The following is a 19142-nucleotide window of genomic DNA, read 5'->3' as shown; positions in this document are numbered from 1 at the left end:
TTACAGGAGGAACAAAAGTTGAGTCTTAGGCCGTGTATACCATCCAATAGCTCTCTCCCCCAGGTTCAGGCATATACAAATTGTGTACCACTTTCAATTCATGATCAAGCGGGGAGTATTTAAAGAATGGTTCAATAGCTCAAAAGGTTTCCAATGATTCAAAACTGTCTTATTTAAGGAATGGCTCAACATTCTACAGTCAAGAACATTCAATAATACAAGTTGCTTTTTAGGCATAAGTCAGGTTAGATTTGAGCCAAAGCACGTTGAAAACCTTTTTTTTTGGGGGGGGGGCTATATTTTAATGAATAGAACACGGCATCGAGAACAAAGATTATCTTAAATAAACGAACGTAGGATTTATTTCGGTGGAGGGGTGGCTAAACTTAAGGAATGTCCCCAAAATAGGTCGTTTATATGCAAAACAAGAGCTCATATGGCAATTATGAAGAGGTCGGAAGAGCCAAGAGCTCATATGGTAAGAACTCTAGCAAAATTCTATGAAACAATAGATTGATTTAAAAGAAAAATCAGAGGCTGAATGCTGGTCGGGATTTAAAATAAGAGCTCTGAGTCACGAGATCCTTCTAAATATCAAAACTCATTTAGATCCGATCACCCATTCGTAACTTAAAAATACCTCAATTTTTTCTAGTTTTTCCTCTCCCTTCAGCCCCTCCCCAGATGGTCGAATAGGGAAAAACGACTTTATCAAGTCAATGTGTGCAGCTCCCTGACCTACCTACAAATTTCCATCGTCCTAGCACGTCCAGAAGCACCAAACTCGCCAAAGCACTGAACCCCAACCCCTAACTCCCCCAAAAAGAGAGGATCTAGTCCGGTTATGTCAATCACGTATCTACGATATTTGCTTATTGTACCCACCAAGTTTCATCCCAATCTCTCCACTCTAAGCGTTTTCCAAGATTTCCGGTTTCCCCCTCCAACTCCCCCCAATGACAACAGATCCGGTCGGGATTTGAAATAAGACCTCTGAGACATGAAGTCCTTCTAAATATCGAAATTCATTAAGATCCAGACACCCGTTCTTAATGTAAAAATACCTCAATTTATCTAATATTTCCAAATTAACAACCCCCAGCTCCCCTAAAGAGAACGGGTCCGTTCCAATTATGTAAATCACGTATTTATAACTTGTGCTTAATATTCCCATCAAGTTTCATCAAGATCTCTCCACTCTAATCGTTCTCCAAGGTATCCGGTTTCCAAGATTTCTGTTTCCCCCCTCCAACCCTCTATGTCCCCGGATCCAATTCGAATTGAAAATGGAGCATCTGAAACATAAGATTCTTCTATATATAAAGTTTCATTAAGATCCAATCACTCATTCGCAAGATACCTTTCGCGTTTTCCAAGAATTCCGGTTTCCCCCTCCAACTCTCCCCAATGTCACCATATCTAGTCGGGATTTAAAATGAGAGTTCTAAAGCACAAGATCCTCCTAGATATCAAATTTCACTAAGATCTGACCACCCGTTCGTAAGTTACAAACAACTAATTTTTTCTAATTTTTCCGAATTGCTCCCCCCTTCCCCCAGCTCCACCAAGAGACCGGATCTGGTTATGTCAGTCACGTATCTTGGACTGGCACTTATTCTTCTCACCAAGTTTCATCCTCATCTCTCCGCTTTAAGCGTTTTCAAAGATTTCCGGTCCCCCTCCCCCAATGAAACTGAATCCAGTCGGGATTTAAAATAAGATTTTGAGTTAAGAAGTCCTTCTAAGTATGAAATTTCGTTAAGATCCGATCACTCCTTCGCAAGTTAAAAATACCTCATTTTTTCAAATTTTCAGAATCAACCCTCCCCCACCAACTCCCCCAAATAAAGAGGATCAGTTCCGGTTATGTCAATCGCATATCTAGGACTTGTGCTTATTTTCCCCACCAAGTTTCATCCCGATCCCTCCACTCTAAACATTTTCCAAGATTTTAGGTTCCCCCCCCCCAATATCACCAGATCCAGTCAGAGTTTAAAATAAGAGCTCTGAGACACGATATCCTTCCAAAAATCAAATTTCATTCAGATTTGACCGCTCCTTCGTAAGTTAAAAATACCTCAATTTTTCTAATTTTCAAGAATTAACCCTCCCCCCTAACTCCCCCAAAGAGAGCGGATCCGTTCCAGCTATGTCAATTACGTATCTAGGAATTGTGCTTATTTTCCCCACCAAGTTTCGTCCCGATCCCTCCACTCTAAGCGTTTTCCAAGATTTTAGGTTCTCCCCCCAGCTCCCCCCAATGTCAACAGACACGGTCGGGATTTAAAATAAGAACTTTGAGACACGATATCCTTGCAAACATCAAATTTTATTCAGATCCTATCACTCCTTCGTAAGTTAAAAATACCTCATTTTTTCTAAATTTTCAGAATTAACCCTCCCCCCAACTCTCCCAAAGTGAGCGGATCCATTCCGGCTATGTCAATCAAGTATCTAGGACTTGTGCTTATTTTTCCCACCTAGCTTCATCCCGATCCTTCCACTCTAAGCGTTTTCCAAGATTTTAGGTTCCCCCCCATCTCCCCCCAATGTCACGGGATCCGATCTGGATATAAAATAAGAGCTCTGATAAACGATATCCTTCCAAAAATCAAATTTCATTAGATCCCATCACCCGTTTGTACGTTATAAATACTTCATTTTTTTCTATTTTTTCCGAATATACCGGCCGCTCACTCCCCCCAAATGGTCAAATTGGAAAAACGACTATTTCTACTTTAATTTGGTCCGGTCCCTGATACGCCTGCCAAATTCCATCTTCCTAGCTTACCTGGAAGCGCCTAAAGTAGCAAAACCGGGACAGACAGACCGACTGAATTTGCGATTGCTTTATGTCACTTGGTAGATACCAAGTACCATAAAAAAAAAATTTGGGAAAGATCTTAGAGTTTTTAAGGTATCAGGGGAAAATGGACCCGTGAGACCCCAATCCTAGATGAGTGGCTGCAAAGCGTAATTTTCCCTTAAAAATATATGCGTGAAGCCTACCATCTGAAGCTAGATTTTACACAAGATAATATAGAAATATGCCCTCAAAATTCACTTTCTCTTCTTGTTAGGGGATTAAAAGGGATGAAAGGATTATTTACTAGGTCAAGGCTTATTTTTATGGAGTTTTAGTCTATATTTAATACTATTAAATATACTATTATATATATATATTATATATATTATATATATATATATATATATTATATATTATATATATATATATATTATATATATATATATATTATATATATTATATATATATATATCATATATTATATATATATATATTATATATATTATATTATATATACTATTATATACTATTTAAGTCTAGACTCAAAATCTAGAGCTCAATAACTCTAGATTCAATACAGACTCTTTTCAAAGCATAAAAGTCGAACATACCTTAAGAACTGGGGTTCCTTTTCCTAACTTTTGCTTTCCGAACGTTCCAAATTTGAAGGAGTCATTTTGATCTTCAGATTTTCTCTTTTTAATAGGTGCCATGGTTCTGTAGAAATAAGACTGAATATTAGGCCAATGATAAAAACAAAATGTCGAAGAATTTAGAGCCAAAGACCAAAGAAAGAAGAACCAAAGAAAGTAGGAGTTATTTCTGACCAGAATTTACCAAATTAAACAAAAGCACATTCTAAATAAATATCGGTATTTAAATAAATAATTATTCTTTAATTGAATTTATCAAGTTTATTAATTACTAGCTTACCCGACGCTTAATGCGACGATCTTCAAAGAAAGGAAATTCAAGGAAAATTCCCTCTTGTTCAAAACTCCCCCTCCAAGAAAAACTCCCGCTGGGAGATTCCTCCCAAAATATTTCCTCCCTCCCTGCGGATTAATAACGGTCCATTTTTTTAATTCAAAAAGTATTTGAAAATTTAAATTATTATTATCCTTTCACCGTTGCTTCGGCACTGCCTCTTTCAATTTAATGTTCGTTATTTAGGGTTGTTTTGCTTTTATTTTGTCGTTAGGACATTTAACCGTGAGTTTTTTACTCTTTGTTTACTCCTGAGCACTGATGACCGTCGAATAGAGGTCTCGACCGAAATATCTGCATATTTATCTCTATTTTTTTTTTCACCGGCTAGAATTAACCTTGTTTTTCTTTTTTAGAATTCTTTTATTTTTCATCTTGTCATGCATAGCCATCCGTTAATAAGGAACGTGCACAGCTGTATTGGGCTCAAGCGCCTTCGTGCTGCAGCGAGTTGTTAATAGTAGTTGTTGTTTTGTATGCCCATTTGTGAATAAAATAAACAAATTCTTTAACAAAAAAAATTATAACGCATTTTAACAGAATACAACATCTTCAACAAAGCTCATAGCAAAGAAAATTACCCCCCCCCCCAAAAAAAAAAATTCCCTCTAGGTTCTCTGAGAAGTAAAACAATGAAACATCGATGCTATTTTACCGTAGTTTACTTAATGCAAGACATGCCTTAGCCATTTCGGTTTCTTTTTGGAGAATATGTGTGTTTCATTGAGTAAATATTACTTTAAAAATTTAAGTTAATATTGGTTCAACATACAACAATTTTTACCCTATCAGTACCAGATAAGCTAAGTTGGCAAAAGAAGAACGAGAAAATTCGTGGGAAAATCCAAACTGGATGTAATTCCAATGCTGTTCCAAAAATAGAATTGAAACTCAAAAGTTTGACGATTGAATTGATATGAGTTATAAATGTATAAATGAAAAAAGTCAGCGAATCGAGGAGAACAAGGTAGAAGATTTTAGAAATAGGTTAGAGAAGTTAGAAAACAAATTAGAAGATTTTAGACACAAGTCAGAAAAGTTAGAAAACACGTTAGAAGATTAGATAGAAATCAAGTTAGAGGATCAAGTTATTTACCCAATTTGATTTGGGCCTCTCGTTTTTACTTATATCCATAGATCCTCAAAAAAAATAGTTCCTAAGTTTCAGTCCATTTTGAAAGCAAGGTTTCTAAAAAAAATTACATTTCTTATTTTCCACTTGCTTGTCTTCCAATTTTATTCCTTAATTACATGTAGAAAATAAAGGAATGATCTATAAGGACCTCATAGTCTTTCACCAGCTATTAAAACAAAAATTTTTAGTAGGTTATGCAATTTCAATTCTCTGAAAATCTCAAGTAAACCTCGTTTTCACTTAAGAGTTAGTTTTACCAGAACTACTAAGACGAATCTCCCACAATCCGTTGGCGTGGGTTTATACTTCATTTTCCTTGATAGCAAAAGAAAGTGCCCTTGATTTTTAAAAAAAGGTAAGACACATCAAGTGAATGATGATATATCAGATGTGCGAGTCAGTGGCAATTTGTCGTTGACTGGTGATCGTAAGAGGAACAAAAAGTTTAATATTGTTTTTACTAGTCCTCAATTATTCAATTGCCAGGATAACAGAGCTATTAACATACTGTTTTTGGATGTGAAGTTATGCTACAGTAGCTCTTGCTGCAGCGGCGTTGATTCACTGTTGTGGCAATATGTCCTTCATTGGCGATTGTATGAGGAACAAGAAGTTTGATATTGTTTTTTCCAGCCCTCAATTTTTCAATTGCCAGGACAAAAAAACTATTAACCTACTGTTTTTGGACGTGAAGTTGTGCTACAATAGCTCTTGCTGCAGCGGCGTTGATTCACTGTTGTGGCAATATGTCCTTCATTGGCGATTGTAAGAGGAACAAAAAGTTTAATATTGTTTTTACTAGTCCTCAATTATTCAATTGCCAGGACAACAGAGCTATTAACATACTGTTTTTGGATGTGAAGTTATGCTACAGTAGCTCTTGCTGCAGCGGCGTTGATCCACTGTTGTGGCAATATGTCCTTCATTGGCGATTGTATGAGGAACATGAAGTTTGATATTGTTTTTTCTAGCCCTCAATTTTTCAATTGCCAGGACAAAAAAACTATTAACCTACTGTTTTTGGACGTGAAGTTGTGCTACAATAGCTCTTGCCATAGTGGTGTGGATTCACTGCTGTGGCAATATGTCGTTCATTGGTGATTGTATGAGGAACAAGAAGTTTGATATTGTTTTTTCTAGCCCTCAATTTTTCAATTGCCAAGGCAACGGAACTTTCAACCTGCTGTTTTTGGACGCGAAGTAGTGTAACTCTTACTGCAGTGGTGCGGATTCACTGCTGTGAAGAGCTATGTTTGGAACTTTTCAACATCCTGCCTCTAATGCTCACAAACCTAAGTTATTTCATTAAATTTCATAAGGATCATGGCGTATGTATCTTGACTGAGCTAGTGCTCATGCCAGGTGGCTAATACCCCATCAAACCTGAATTGAAACTACTAGAACACGGTTTAATGTTGCAGGTGTAACCTAAGTTTATCCTAATTGTATTTTCTACTCTGAAAGGTGGAATTAATGCAATATTAAGTCATCAATAACTCCAGAGTTCTTAAGAGAATTAAAAGAAAACAAGTTTTCGTGACTGAAAATAAAGAGCAACATTAAAGCTTAAAACGAACACCCCCCGCTGTTTACAGCTGCGCACACTCCTCGATCCAAACCTTACCTCTTCATCCCCTCCCATGAAATTCTGATTTCCTTCAAATTCTTTCTTATCACCTCTCCCCAGCTCATTCAGGGATAAGCTTTTTTTTCGTTTGGATACAGATGGATGACCAAAAGCACAATCTTTGGGGGCCTGTTGTCCTTTATCCGTATAACATGCCCAAGCCATCCCATGCAATCATATATATATATATATATATATATATATATATATATATATATATGTATGTATAGAGAGAGAGAGAGAAGGATTTTATTCATTAAACAGATAATAAACAAAAAATGGTTACTACCTCCCCTGAAAAGCAAAGCTTGTCCAAGGGGTAGATATGGAAAACAAAATACATAAAATAAAAGAACACTGCGCCACCAAGACCAGTAATACCACCACACTCAACTATAAATATAAAAAAAACATCATTACTTTACATTTCCTCTGGAAACTACATATGGTCATAACCCCCACAATAAATAAAATGAATGAATGAATCAAAACTCATAATCTACAAAAATCTGTTCCTTTATGATTTTTTGAAATATAACGGGTCTCCAATACTCCTTATATAACTCGTCAAACTATTCCATTTCCGTGTACCTCTATATAAAACAGAAAAACATGAACGGGAAGAAATACCTCTAGGCATACTTAAATCAATGCTACCCCTTGTATCGTGTGAATGAACAAAAGACCTAACCTATAATAAATCACTAATCCAAACTACAGTAATCCAAAAATAAACCAGAATAAAAAAAATTCACGAAGCCTGGCAACTGACAAAACTTTAAAGGTTGAATAAAATTCACGGACAGACTGGTGAGGAGGAATCCCTGCTAAAAGCCTAACTACGTGATTTTGTAGAACTCTTATTGGTTAATAGGATAGATGGAAAAGTGGAGAGCCAAATAATTGAACAATAAAGTATATATGGGAGTATAAGATATATATATATATATATATATATATATATATATATATATATATATATATATATATATATATATATACATATATATATATATATATATATATATATATATATATATATATATAACTGCGAGTTGTTACTGCTACTAACAACTAACAACAGTAACAAGCCACCTGAGGCCAGTACAGCTACAGGCGCTCCTCCTCCATCCCAATCTATTTAAAGCCTCCCTCTTTACAAAATCCAAAATAGTTCCCATTTTCTTCAAATCATTCCTTACAACAACCTCCCAAACCATCTGGGGAAGATCTCGTTTTCATTTGATTCTAGACGGTTGACAGACAAGGGCTATCCTTGGCAATCTGTCATCCTTCATCTGAAGAGCGTGTTTTAGCCACCTCAACCTTTCTCTCCGAATAGCCCCAGAAAGTGGGATTGAACCATATTTTGTGCACAGCTTACTGTTGAGATATGGTCAATCAGTTGAGTACCCAAAATGATCCACATGCAGTTTCTCTGGAAAACATCAAGCAAATCCTCCTCTATCTTTTGGAGCGCCAACGCTTTAAAACCCTACTTGACTACTGTCATCCCTACAGGTTCCAATATTCTAATCTTGGTTTGCAGACTTATCTTCCTATTCTTCCAAACGTTTTTCAACCGTGAGAAAACACTGTGCCTTGACTATTCTGCTTTAAAGATCTTCACTGCACCCACCGACTAATATGGCTAACTGGGTAAGGGAAGCTCTCCATTTGATTGATCTTCTCGTTAGCCAATATCACCTCTTTACCTTTACTTATTCCTAGTCTTAGCGACTTAGTCTTCTGAATATTAATTTTCAGACTTATTCTTGCACCCTGAACTCTCAAACCCCCCTGACAATTCATTCATTTTGCTAACACTTTCATCTAGGATGCTTAAACCATCAGCATAATTCTCAGTCCAGGAAAGTATTACCTCCCCATTTGATTCCGTGTTCTCCGATTGCCATTGCTGTGCTGCTTAGGACAAAGTCCATCAACTTGATTCATTTAAGTGGGGATAGAACAAAGCCCTGCTAGACTCCTGATTTAATACGAAACAAGCTATTCAGATCATTTCCTACCTTAACTGCAGGAATGTTATTCTCATTTAAACACTAATAACTTTAATGTATTTATATGGTACACCATACGATGATCTTGGGAATTCAATTCCTGTTTCAAAAATTATGCAAACTTTCATAAGCTAATAGCTTTTAATGACTAACTTCAAAACTGATAGGTTTTGCACATTCAGAATCACCTAGAAAAATAGATTTTGTTGTTGTATATGTTGTAATTGGGACTTTTAGTTTCTATTGAAAAGGGTCGCTCTTTACTTACAGTTAGCTACTGCGAGTTGTTTGAACCAAGACTCTTAGACATGAAGAAAGGTTGCAACACCCTATTTCAACTCCCTTTTCTTACATTCAGGTTTAATGCACCAAAAAGAATACTTCAAGAGTGATATTTTAACACTATAGCAATTCATCCCAACTGTGGGGTTGAAATACCAAAAATATTTCACAAGGTGATCATTTCAAAAGTTTTAAAGCTAGTTTTTCAAACAATTTTTTTTATATGGGTTTGTCCCATGGCTGTTAAAAGGAAAGCAACTTCCCCTTGGAAACAAGGCATTAAACAATATTTGTGAATGAGAAAACAAAACTCCTGGGAGCGCCTGCCCTCCTCCCCTAGAAAATTCTTGGTGACCCTCACGACACCTCATCTCAGCTTTTCACCTCTATGTTGGTAGCCATCTGAATGCAATTCTTCATTCCTTAATCTCACAAACCTTTGGCATCAAGTTAAAAAATGGCTCAGTCCATCCCTAACCTCCAAACAGAGGGGGGCAAGGAAACATACCCCTAAGCCACATCCGTCACAAAATTCTCATTATCTCTTACGCAGTGATAGGCAATTGGCCCGTGCCTGTAGCCAACACTTAAAGGTCCTTCAAGGATTTTTCAGTTTCAAATAAAACTCTAATGCTATCCATAAAATTTCTTTAATCTTGCTATGAAAGTGATGGCTACTAGGTTTCTCCAGAGCAGTTGGCCAAATCTGAATTTCTTGGTCCTGAACGCCCGATACAAACTTACCAAGTAAATCTTCATGTTTACCAAGAGGACCCTGACCCACATTCCATACCCACAAGAGTCTGCAGGCTACTATCTTCAAGTTCACCATGAGAACACTGACCCTCGTTTCATACCCACAAGAGACCACAGGCTACTATCTTCAAGTTTACTGAGAGGACCTTCCGCCTCATTCCACACCCTCAAGAGACCATCAGTACCTAATAGCGATTTGAATTGTTGTGGCCAAACTGCATTTTTAAAAGACCTCAGCATGTCTGTGTGGGCTGCCTTTGTCAGGCAGTTATCGTACGGACGGGTTATTCATTACCAAGAATTAACCACTTAAAACTCACATGGCACAGATCTAGTAAACTTAGTCACCTTTAAAAACCAAACTAATAAAATGGTTTTGGAAGCCTAAAACTCTTTAAAAATACATAATCTGCAGGGGTTCCAGTGGTTTTGCCACATGATTCAGTATCCCACAGATAGTAACTATAATGAGCCACAGGTAGAACTTTCATCATAAAGTGATATTTGTAAATCTTCTTATTTTTAATTCCCAAGATACGTTTTTTGTTGAAGGAACTTCCAGCTGCCTTACTTCATTAAATCCCAGAATGTTCACTTAATAGCTCGTTGGCAACATTTGAGATAATATTGGCGGTTTAGGCCACAGAATGGCATTAAAAGCTACTCTTTTCAGTGCAATATTTTATAATAATTAAAAAAGGCCAGTAGAACCAGTAACTTCCTTTCTAATGACCCTTCATCTGATATTCTAGAGCCAATGGTTCTATACACCCTTGAAAACAAGAGCTAAGAGCTAATATGGCACTTGTGACGAAGAAGGAAGAGCCAAGAGCTCATATGGTATGAGCTCTAGCAAAATTATAAGAATCAATAGATTGATTTAAAAGGAAAATCAGAGGCTTAATGCAGGTCAGGATTTAAAATAAGAGCTCTGAGTCACGATGTCCTTCTAAAAATCAAAATTTATTAAGATCCGATCACCCATTCGTAAGTTATAAATACCTCATTTTTTCTATTTTTTCCTCTCCCTTCAGTCCTCCAGATGTTCGAATCGGGAAATAGGACTTTATCAAATCAATTTGTGCAGCTCCCTGACACGCCTACCAATTTTCATCGTCCTAGCACGTCCAGAAGCACCAACTCACCAAAGCACTGAACCCCACCCCCTAACTCTAATAGAGCGGATTTGTTCCGATTATGTCAATTATGTATCTAGGACTTCTGCGTATTTTTCCCACCAAGTTTTATCCTGATCCCTCCACTCTAAGCGTTTTCTAAGATTTAAGGTCCCCTCCAGCTCCCCCCAATGTCATCGAATCCGGTCGTGATTTAAAGTAAGAGCTCTGAGACACGATATCCTTCAAAATATCAAATTTCATCGAGATTCGATCACCCGTTCGTCAGTTAAGAATACCTAATTTTTCATTTTTCTAATTTTTCAGACTTAAACCTCCCCCCAACACCCCAAAGAGAGCTGATCCATTCTTGTTATGTCAATCACGTATCTAGGACTTGTGCTTATTTCCAACCAAGTTTCATCCCGATCCCTCAAATCTAAGTGTTTTCCAAGATTTTAAGTTCCCCCAACTGCCCCCAATGTCACCAGATCCGGTCAGGATTTTAAACAAGAGCTCTTAGACACGATATCCTTCCAAACTTCCAATTTCATTAAGATCCAATCACTCCTTCGTAAGTTAAAAATACCTCAGTTTTTTCTAATTTTCCAGAATTAACCTTCCCTCCCCCCAACTCTCCCAAACAAAGCAGATCCGTTCCATTATGTCAATCACGTATCTAGAACTTCTGCTTATTTTTCCCACCAAGTTTCATCCCGATCCTTCCACTCTAAGCGTTTTCCAAGATTTTAGGTTCCCCCCTCCAACTCCCCCCAATGTCACCGGATCTGGTCGGGATTTAAAATAAGAGCTCTGAGACACGATATCCTTCCAAACATCAAATTTCATTAAGATCCCATCACCCGTTCGTAAGTTAAAAAATACTTCATTTTTTCCAAATTAACCAGCCCCCCACTACCCCCCAGATGGTTAAATTGGGAAAACGACTATTTCTAATTTAATTTAGTCCGGTCCCTGATACGCCTGCCAAATTTCATCGTCCTGGCTTACCTGGAAGTGCCTAAAGTAGCAAAACCAGGACCAACAGAATTTACGATTGCTACATGTGACTTGGTTAATACCAAGTGCCATAAAAACGAAAACTGAAAAAAAAACAAAAAAAAACGCATACATGACCATCCTTCTCTTTAAAAAAAAGAAGAAAAATCACATTTTTATAGATAAGGGCTTGAAACAGAGTTCCCTTATATGTCAAATACAATTATGTAATTTTCATCAAAAATCACTTGCCTTTTTTAGGTTGTTTTCCCCTTTTCAAAGATTGTACATACTTTCTCAGGCACATAATTTTTGGTAGGTAAATGTAGAATTGACGAATTTATATATTTAGAATCAATGTATGGAAAAATTCTTGTAGCTCATATAATGTCATCTAAATTCCTTTTAAAAGAGTTCTAATTACTACTAGCATGACTTGTTCCTTAATTACAGCTTGATCTACCGTCTCTGTGATTACAAAAAAAAAAAAAAAAAAAAAAAAAAAAAAAAAAAAAAAAAAAAAAAAAAAAAAAAAAAAAAAAAAAAAAAAAAAAAACAAGACCCAGTATTCCACAGTAAACTTCAGTCAAAACAATGTTTCTAGTGTCACTGCCTCCTTCTCCGTCTCCTTGTAATTTTCCTGATAATGGTTGTTGATTCCCCTTTCCACCTTTTATTTCAGTAAGAAATATGAATGAAATCTTTCATGTTTCAAAAGAAAATATTTTTCTGCAATAAAAAAGAAAGCTATAACCCAACAGCATCCTTATTCAGGCATAGTCCAAATGATTGAAGATTCAACCCCCCAGCTCCCTCATTCCCTTTCTATATTTATCTGAAAGACCATGGAGAGTGGATTGGATCAATATTAGACCCTCTTCAATGAACTTGGCACCCCCACCTATACAATGACCCATCCCTCCTCCTTCATAATAGCTGATTATACACTGTAATATTTGAGTTATACACAGTAAAGAATCTTATAAATATTGAGAGGAACCATTTAATTAAATGAAACATTAAAATGAATGTCTAGACTGACAGGAAACAAATGTGCCACCGTATGGTATTGAATTGAATTTATTTATGACCTTTTGTAAATGCAATAACAAACAGAGCATAAGAGAAGAAATAAAGATGGAAAATCAAAAATAAAACAAAATTAAAATTCACAAAATAAGCAAATAAGCACAATAACTAACCAAATAATTACATAGTATACATAACAGGCACAATATTTACAAAAAAAAAAAAAACACAGAGAAGCAATACATTTACTGTTTAAAAAGGGAACACCATAGGTCCAGTGATTCCGTTATTATAAGCTTCAATTCATCTGCTGATGGCAGTATTGGGGTCTATAATACCATATCTCCTATTGACACAAGAATTACTTGCCCAAGGAGAGAGGCCAAGGAGATATTTAGCATACTGGTAATAAATTTTCTAGAGTTGCTTTAGTTTTTAGTTCCATTGCCGAAAATGTAAGCCAAAAAGGTGCAAGATACAATCTTGCACTTGGACTTCATTAGATCAAATAAATCTAATAAACCAGAACCGAAAAGGTCAGGGAAATTTGCTTCCGCTGTTACATTGAAAAAATAAGAGCAATAAGCTATATGTAATTAGTTTATTGGGTATAGATTTTGCTTGCTTTTATTGATGTCTTTTAGTTTTACTGCTGATGATGAACACTTTATGTGTGTTCGAAATATCCAGTTAAAATTTTTATATATGTTCATTGTCGATTGAAAGGTTTCATCCCTATTTTGAACTGTTATACTTTTGTCATGGAAAGGCAGTGGGGTCTTTGAAGTTATCTATGTTGAGTATATGGGGATAATGTGACCAAGGAGGTGTCTAAATATATTAACACCCATAGGAGACACGCAAATGTTATAAATCAACAAGATTTTCTTCATTGATGCAAGAAGAAAAGGGCTTTGCCACCCTCAATAAAATTTAATCTACATTTAGGCACTTTTAAAGGAAAAAAGTTCGAATGAGGTTTACATTAAAACTACAAAATTTTTCAAAATTATCTGAAAATAAAGCCGTAACACCTTTGTCAACTCTTGGACCAGATGTAATTAATTCTCCATCATGGACCTTAACATTACAAGAAAAGTCCGTATTAGAAAGAGGTCCAAGATGTTGCTTTAAAACTAATAAAGTCCCAGTAAAAGAAATTATCTCTTCAATAGAAACACCTTTACATAGACACCCCATCCTAATCAAAGATGTTAGCCTACTAAGAGCTTTTACAGTTAAAATCCTGTCAAAGTTTGCTTTAAAACCAGAAATCCCTAACAATTCTATCAAAGACATAAAGATTCTTAATAATTTAAGAAGGGATGAATCTATTCTTATTACAAAAGCAGACAAGAGTAACACTTTAGTGGTAATGGATACCAAGGACTATGATTCAAAATTAAACGCTTTAGTAAAAGATGAAAAAACGTACAAAAACTTTCTTTTGACCTGACAGACTCGTACACAAAGAAGTTTAAGAACGAGTTAAAGAGTTTGAAGGAAGAAGGGAAGATTACACCTCAACTTTTCTACAAATTCTTACCAAGAAGTTCTTTGTGCCCTAAACTATATGGACTCCCCAAGATACATAAGCCAAATCTGCCATTACTACTATTTGTTGCAACTACAAAGTCACCAACAAGTGCTCTGAGTAAGTGATTAGTGTCATTATGTAAACCACTCATGTCAACACAAATTTCTTACATTAAAAATTTGTCAGAACTTGTAAAAAAAAACTAAAAGAAGTGTAAATTTCTTCAAATTCTATAATCTCAATATAAACTTATTTAACTGGATATTTTGAACACATATACAGTGTTCATCATCAGCAGTAAAACTAACCTTTTAGTTTTACTGCTTATGATGAACACTGTATATGTGTTCGAAATATCCAGTTAAATAAGTTTATATCTATTCACTGTCAATAAAAAGGTTTCATCCCTATTTTGAACTGTTTTACTTTTGTCATGGAAAGGCAGTGTGGTCTTCGAAGTTATTTAAAAATATGAACATAGCATGAGGCCAAGCAGCAGTTCCTTGGATGATAGAAAAATTACTTGTATATTCAACAGCTATACTTCTGTCAGAAGACCCTTAAATTTCAAAAAACCAATTGTTTTACATATTCAATGAAGTTTCAACAGTTACATAGATTTTGACAGGGCCTGTTTCTCTCTTTAAAAAATTTTGATAAAGGTTACTAATAGGTATTCTCAAAAGAAACTGATTTCATGATAGAAGCCAATATCTAAATTTGAATTTGGCTCAAGAAACATTTTTAGTTGGCCTGGTATTCCACTAGATCAGACAAGAATGTTTGCCACTTGGAACATAGTTTGCTGCCACTTTAATTTAATCTTATCAAGAAAAAGCCAATGTGGCTACATTTTAGAGAACATCAGATGTAACTTGACACATTGGTTCTGATTCTAAGTTTGACAAATACAATAACCAAGTAAAAACAGCTTGAAAATTACATGGCTAAAAAATTGTTGGGAGTTCATTTTGTGTTGAAAAAAGAAAACTGATTGAATTGATTACTCTTTTCTTATCTAGGTGTATTTGATATAGTGTCCATGCTTGTATTGGCAAAATATAACAACAGCTTCAAGAGATGGTGTTCAAAGTCAAGACTAAGCAGAGTTATGCTGTTTTGAAGGAAAATTTTGACAGTGGTTCCAAAATTGCACAGTCATCTCATTGATACCTTTAACCTATATATAAAATATCCAATTAAAATATACCTGCATAGTACTTTATTACCACGAATGCTAAGCTGATTATCTTTGACTGCACACAGAGAAGCTGGTTTCAAACAGATCAACAATAAACAGATAAATGAATTAAACAGATAAGGACAACAGTGATGTTGGGATAATATATAGATGCCATGTAGATATGATTGGAACAGATTACAATAATCCAATTAATAGAAGCCTGAATGAACTTGTAGGTTTTAACATAATTTAGCTAGGATGGAAGTGAATACATCACAAGATACCTTTTCTTGTGCTCTTCTACTAATTGTTTCTGGGGGAAGTTTCATTTTGAGTCATTGATGAAGTCTCTAAAGGTAAAACAGTCCATAGTAACCAAAAGTTTAAAAAAGTGTTTCTAAAAAATGGCTGGTGAGAACAAATGCCATTTGTAGCTGATTCAGGAATGATAATTATTATTTTCTTTAGTCTTACCAGTGAAATGTTATTATCAAAACAAATTTGTACTAATTTTTAAAAGAGCCTGAAACCCCAAGAAAATGACATCATTTTTGATTGCTCCATAATAGGCTAGAATAAGTTATACAAAGTCATCAGTATAATGTTATCTGGGCTGCTGTATAAAAGTATGATATATAAAAGGTCATCTACAAGTCTTTTTTTTATTCTTCATAATACTCAAAACACAATAGCCTACTGTCTTATATTTCACTTTATACTGAATTCTGTATAGCCTAGTTGTAAATCCTATAGTTTATATATAAAGAAAAATTTTCTATTGGGTCACAGGTAGGTGACCCAATTAGCCTGTTTAAACTTTCTTAATAATAGGCTCTGTAGCCCAATTAGCTTAAGTAGCCTAGCCTATTTAAGCCACACAGAATACTTTAAGTTTGAATGCACTGATGATAAACAGTGGAGACTAATCTTGGACATACACTTTAGGCTTGATTCTAAACCAGAACAAATCAATGAATCATTCTGCCTAATCTTGTAGCCTAGGTCTAGGCCTACATGGGATCTTAAAGTTAAAATAAAGTATAGAAAACATGAACAGAGTCTTTTACAGATATACTCAATCTACCTTAAATTACCTTAAATTGCAACTTGGAGCAATTGAAGGATTTTCCATCCTGTAGCATTGCTAATGGCACTAAATACAAAATTGCACTAATTGCACTAAATACACTAATTGCACTGAAATAGTCTAGGCTAGGGTGTAAGGATTACTTTTGCTGAAGTTTAAATGAAAAAAAAAGTTTTTTCATTCCTGGAAGCTTTGCTCAATTAAGTAAATTACTTCCCAAGATATCACAAAGCCAATAAACTAGAGCTTTCCCTCAAAGCAACACAAATTCTGGCTTTAACAGATATACTCCAATAAGACATAGCCAAGGGTATGCCAGTTTTTAGCCCTTAATCCCCATTTAAGCTATCCTCAGAACATGTCATGCCACTAAGCTGAGAATTTAGGCTGATGTGAATTAGATAACCTTAAATAAGGAATTAGTTGTGCATAATTACGTTATTTCCACTCTGAGCTTAGTAGATTTAGGTTATCAGTGAGTGAAAGAACCTGTGGTGCTGCTAAAATTGAAATTTAAAGTGTTTACAATAAAACTTAAAATCCTTAAGTTAGATTAAATATCGTTTTTCAACTTTAGGGATCTGACTCTTGCCCCAAGATCAAAGAGCGAATGTATTAAGACAAGAAGAGATAGTGCCCAGAAACTTGCAATTCTTTTTGCGAACTCAAAATAAAAGCGGGCTTTGCTTTCTATTGTTTATTTCTATTATTTGCGAGCAGCGGAAAGCAGCTTGACCCTTATTCGAGATAAGACAAGAATTGATAAGACTTCAAAAGCGAATTTAGACCGCTAGTGGAGTGTTTCTGGTAGGTATTTTTGGCACTAAATTTAAATTATTATGGTCATGATTTTAAAACAGCCTCCTAAAAGCCTGTGTGGCGCAGTGGATAGCGTATTGGAAAGAACACAGTCTCTTTCTCCTGTAGTGCCACTGTGGGTTTGATCTCAACTTGGTAATGTGGAACCCAGGTGCAAAATAATTATACAGAATTACCACTAATTTTACATTTTTACTGAATATTTAAAGCGTGCCTAAAAATTCAATCTATAATATTACTCCTTAAGCATTAAAGCTGAAATAAATATACAATATATTCGATAATTTACCTTTAGTAAAACCTCTTCAAAGAAAAACTATCGCGAGGCTTGGGTAGACTTGAAGAAAGCTTTAGAAGATAAAAATAATGGTAGAAGTTTTTATAGATGGTCTTGAATGTGTTTTGAGAACCATATACATTATATGCATATCATGTTAGTTAATGTCACAGAAAAGCTCAAGAAGAAAATTTGTAAAGGCATAGATGGAATATGTGCAGCCCTCGTAGTCCCATACTAAATGACTACCTATGTCTACTGCTCCAGATTATTTTTACCGTTGTAGTAGTAAGACGGCACTAGACCCTCAAGGTCCAAACCGGCGGTGCTGATCTCCGTTTCATGGCTTTTCAGCCAGGATGTGTAATGGGGGGCTTGGGGCCAACCATCCTGTGCTTTGAATACACCCTTCCTGCTTACCATCCGTAGATTTCTTCAGGTACCCATTTAGAGCTGGGTTGACTCTGGCTGAGCTTACAGAGTCACGCCACTGACCCCCGTCCCATACCAAATAACTGGGATTGAACCTGTGCCCTGGGACAAAGGATTCTCACACCACTGCACCAACCACTTAGCCAGGATGGCTAGTCCTTTTTTGTCCAATTTACAGTTTGTGTTGTGCCTAAATCGTTTTCAAAAGGTAAGTAATTGCTCGTAATAAAACGAGCTAAACCTGCAAATTTATGATGTTTTTACTGTTCCATAACAATTTAAAATTTTTTTTTCAAATATTTTAAATTACTTACCTGCGATGATACAAAGCGAAAATGCTGTGTCCCACTGCATCAAATTTGGTTTCCAAAAAGGCCCAGGGTGAGCCTATGCTCTGTATTAGAAGATGCGGGTTTAAATGGAGAGCCACTTGTTCTGGTAGGTCTGGATACTAGTCGAGCCTTATTCACGCTAATTCACGAGTCAGTTTTTTATTCCGCGCATACATTTAGAGTATTTACCGTTACAACTAACTTGTGCCATGATACATATAAGAGCCTTATAGTATGGATTCAGATACCAGGTAGTACCGGTATATTTATTTTTTGCCAGTGTATAAGGGAACCAGCCAAGGTTCAGCTGTGTCCCTTGATCTGTTTAATAACACGGCAAAGAGCCCCACAGTCAAGTTTTGCCAGCCTGTTTCACTTGAGTCTAATCTGTTTTGCAGATGACAACACTGTGCCTAGCCACACATGTAGTCTCCTAGAAGAGAACTTAATGACTTTGAGAGGCGAATGTGGTAAAATAGCACTACGTTTATAGCTAGCAAATCGGATGCCTTCTTGTTTGATTGGAGAGATTGCTCTTACGACTACGGTCATACGATCTTACACGGTCATACGACCGTGACAAATATTGCATCACTACCTTATATAGGTTTGCCAACAGATAGATCAATCCGTGCAACTTACATTTTGCACATGTCAAGAAGCTTAAATTGTGACTCAAACATCTAATTGTCGCAAGATTGTTCAACCCTATTTTGTT

At 35.8% G+C, this 19142-nt stretch overlaps 1 protein-coding gene across 1 annotated transcript in view; it reads right to left on the bottom strand.

Annotated features, from left to right (window-relative positions):
• The window catches only part of LOC136024810 (rhotekin-2-like), an 83731-nt gene extending 66743 nt beyond the window's left edge, over positions 1–16988 (bottom strand). Inside the window, exons 1-2 of the mRNA XM_065700277.1 lie at positions 16971–16988; positions 3418–3523 (exon numbers count right to left, since the gene is read on the bottom strand). Of these exons, the coding sequence (XP_065556349.1) occupies positions 3418–3519 (102 nt within the window). The 5' untranslated portion in view covers positions 3520–3523; positions 16971–16988. The remainder of the gene's footprint in view (positions 1–3417; positions 3524–16970) is intronic.
• Between the last annotated feature and the right edge of the window lie 2154 nt (positions 16989–19142).

Source organism: Artemia franciscana, chromosome 3 (genome assembly GCF_032884065.1).
Source record: "Artemia franciscana chromosome 3, ASM3288406v1, whole genome shotgun sequence".
Classification (NCBI taxonomy): domain Eukaryota; kingdom Metazoa; phylum Arthropoda; class Branchiopoda; order Anostraca; family Artemiidae; genus Artemia; species Artemia franciscana.
The sequence above is the reverse complement of the archived record's forward strand: the minus strand, read 5'-3'. Positions and strand labels throughout refer to the sequence as shown.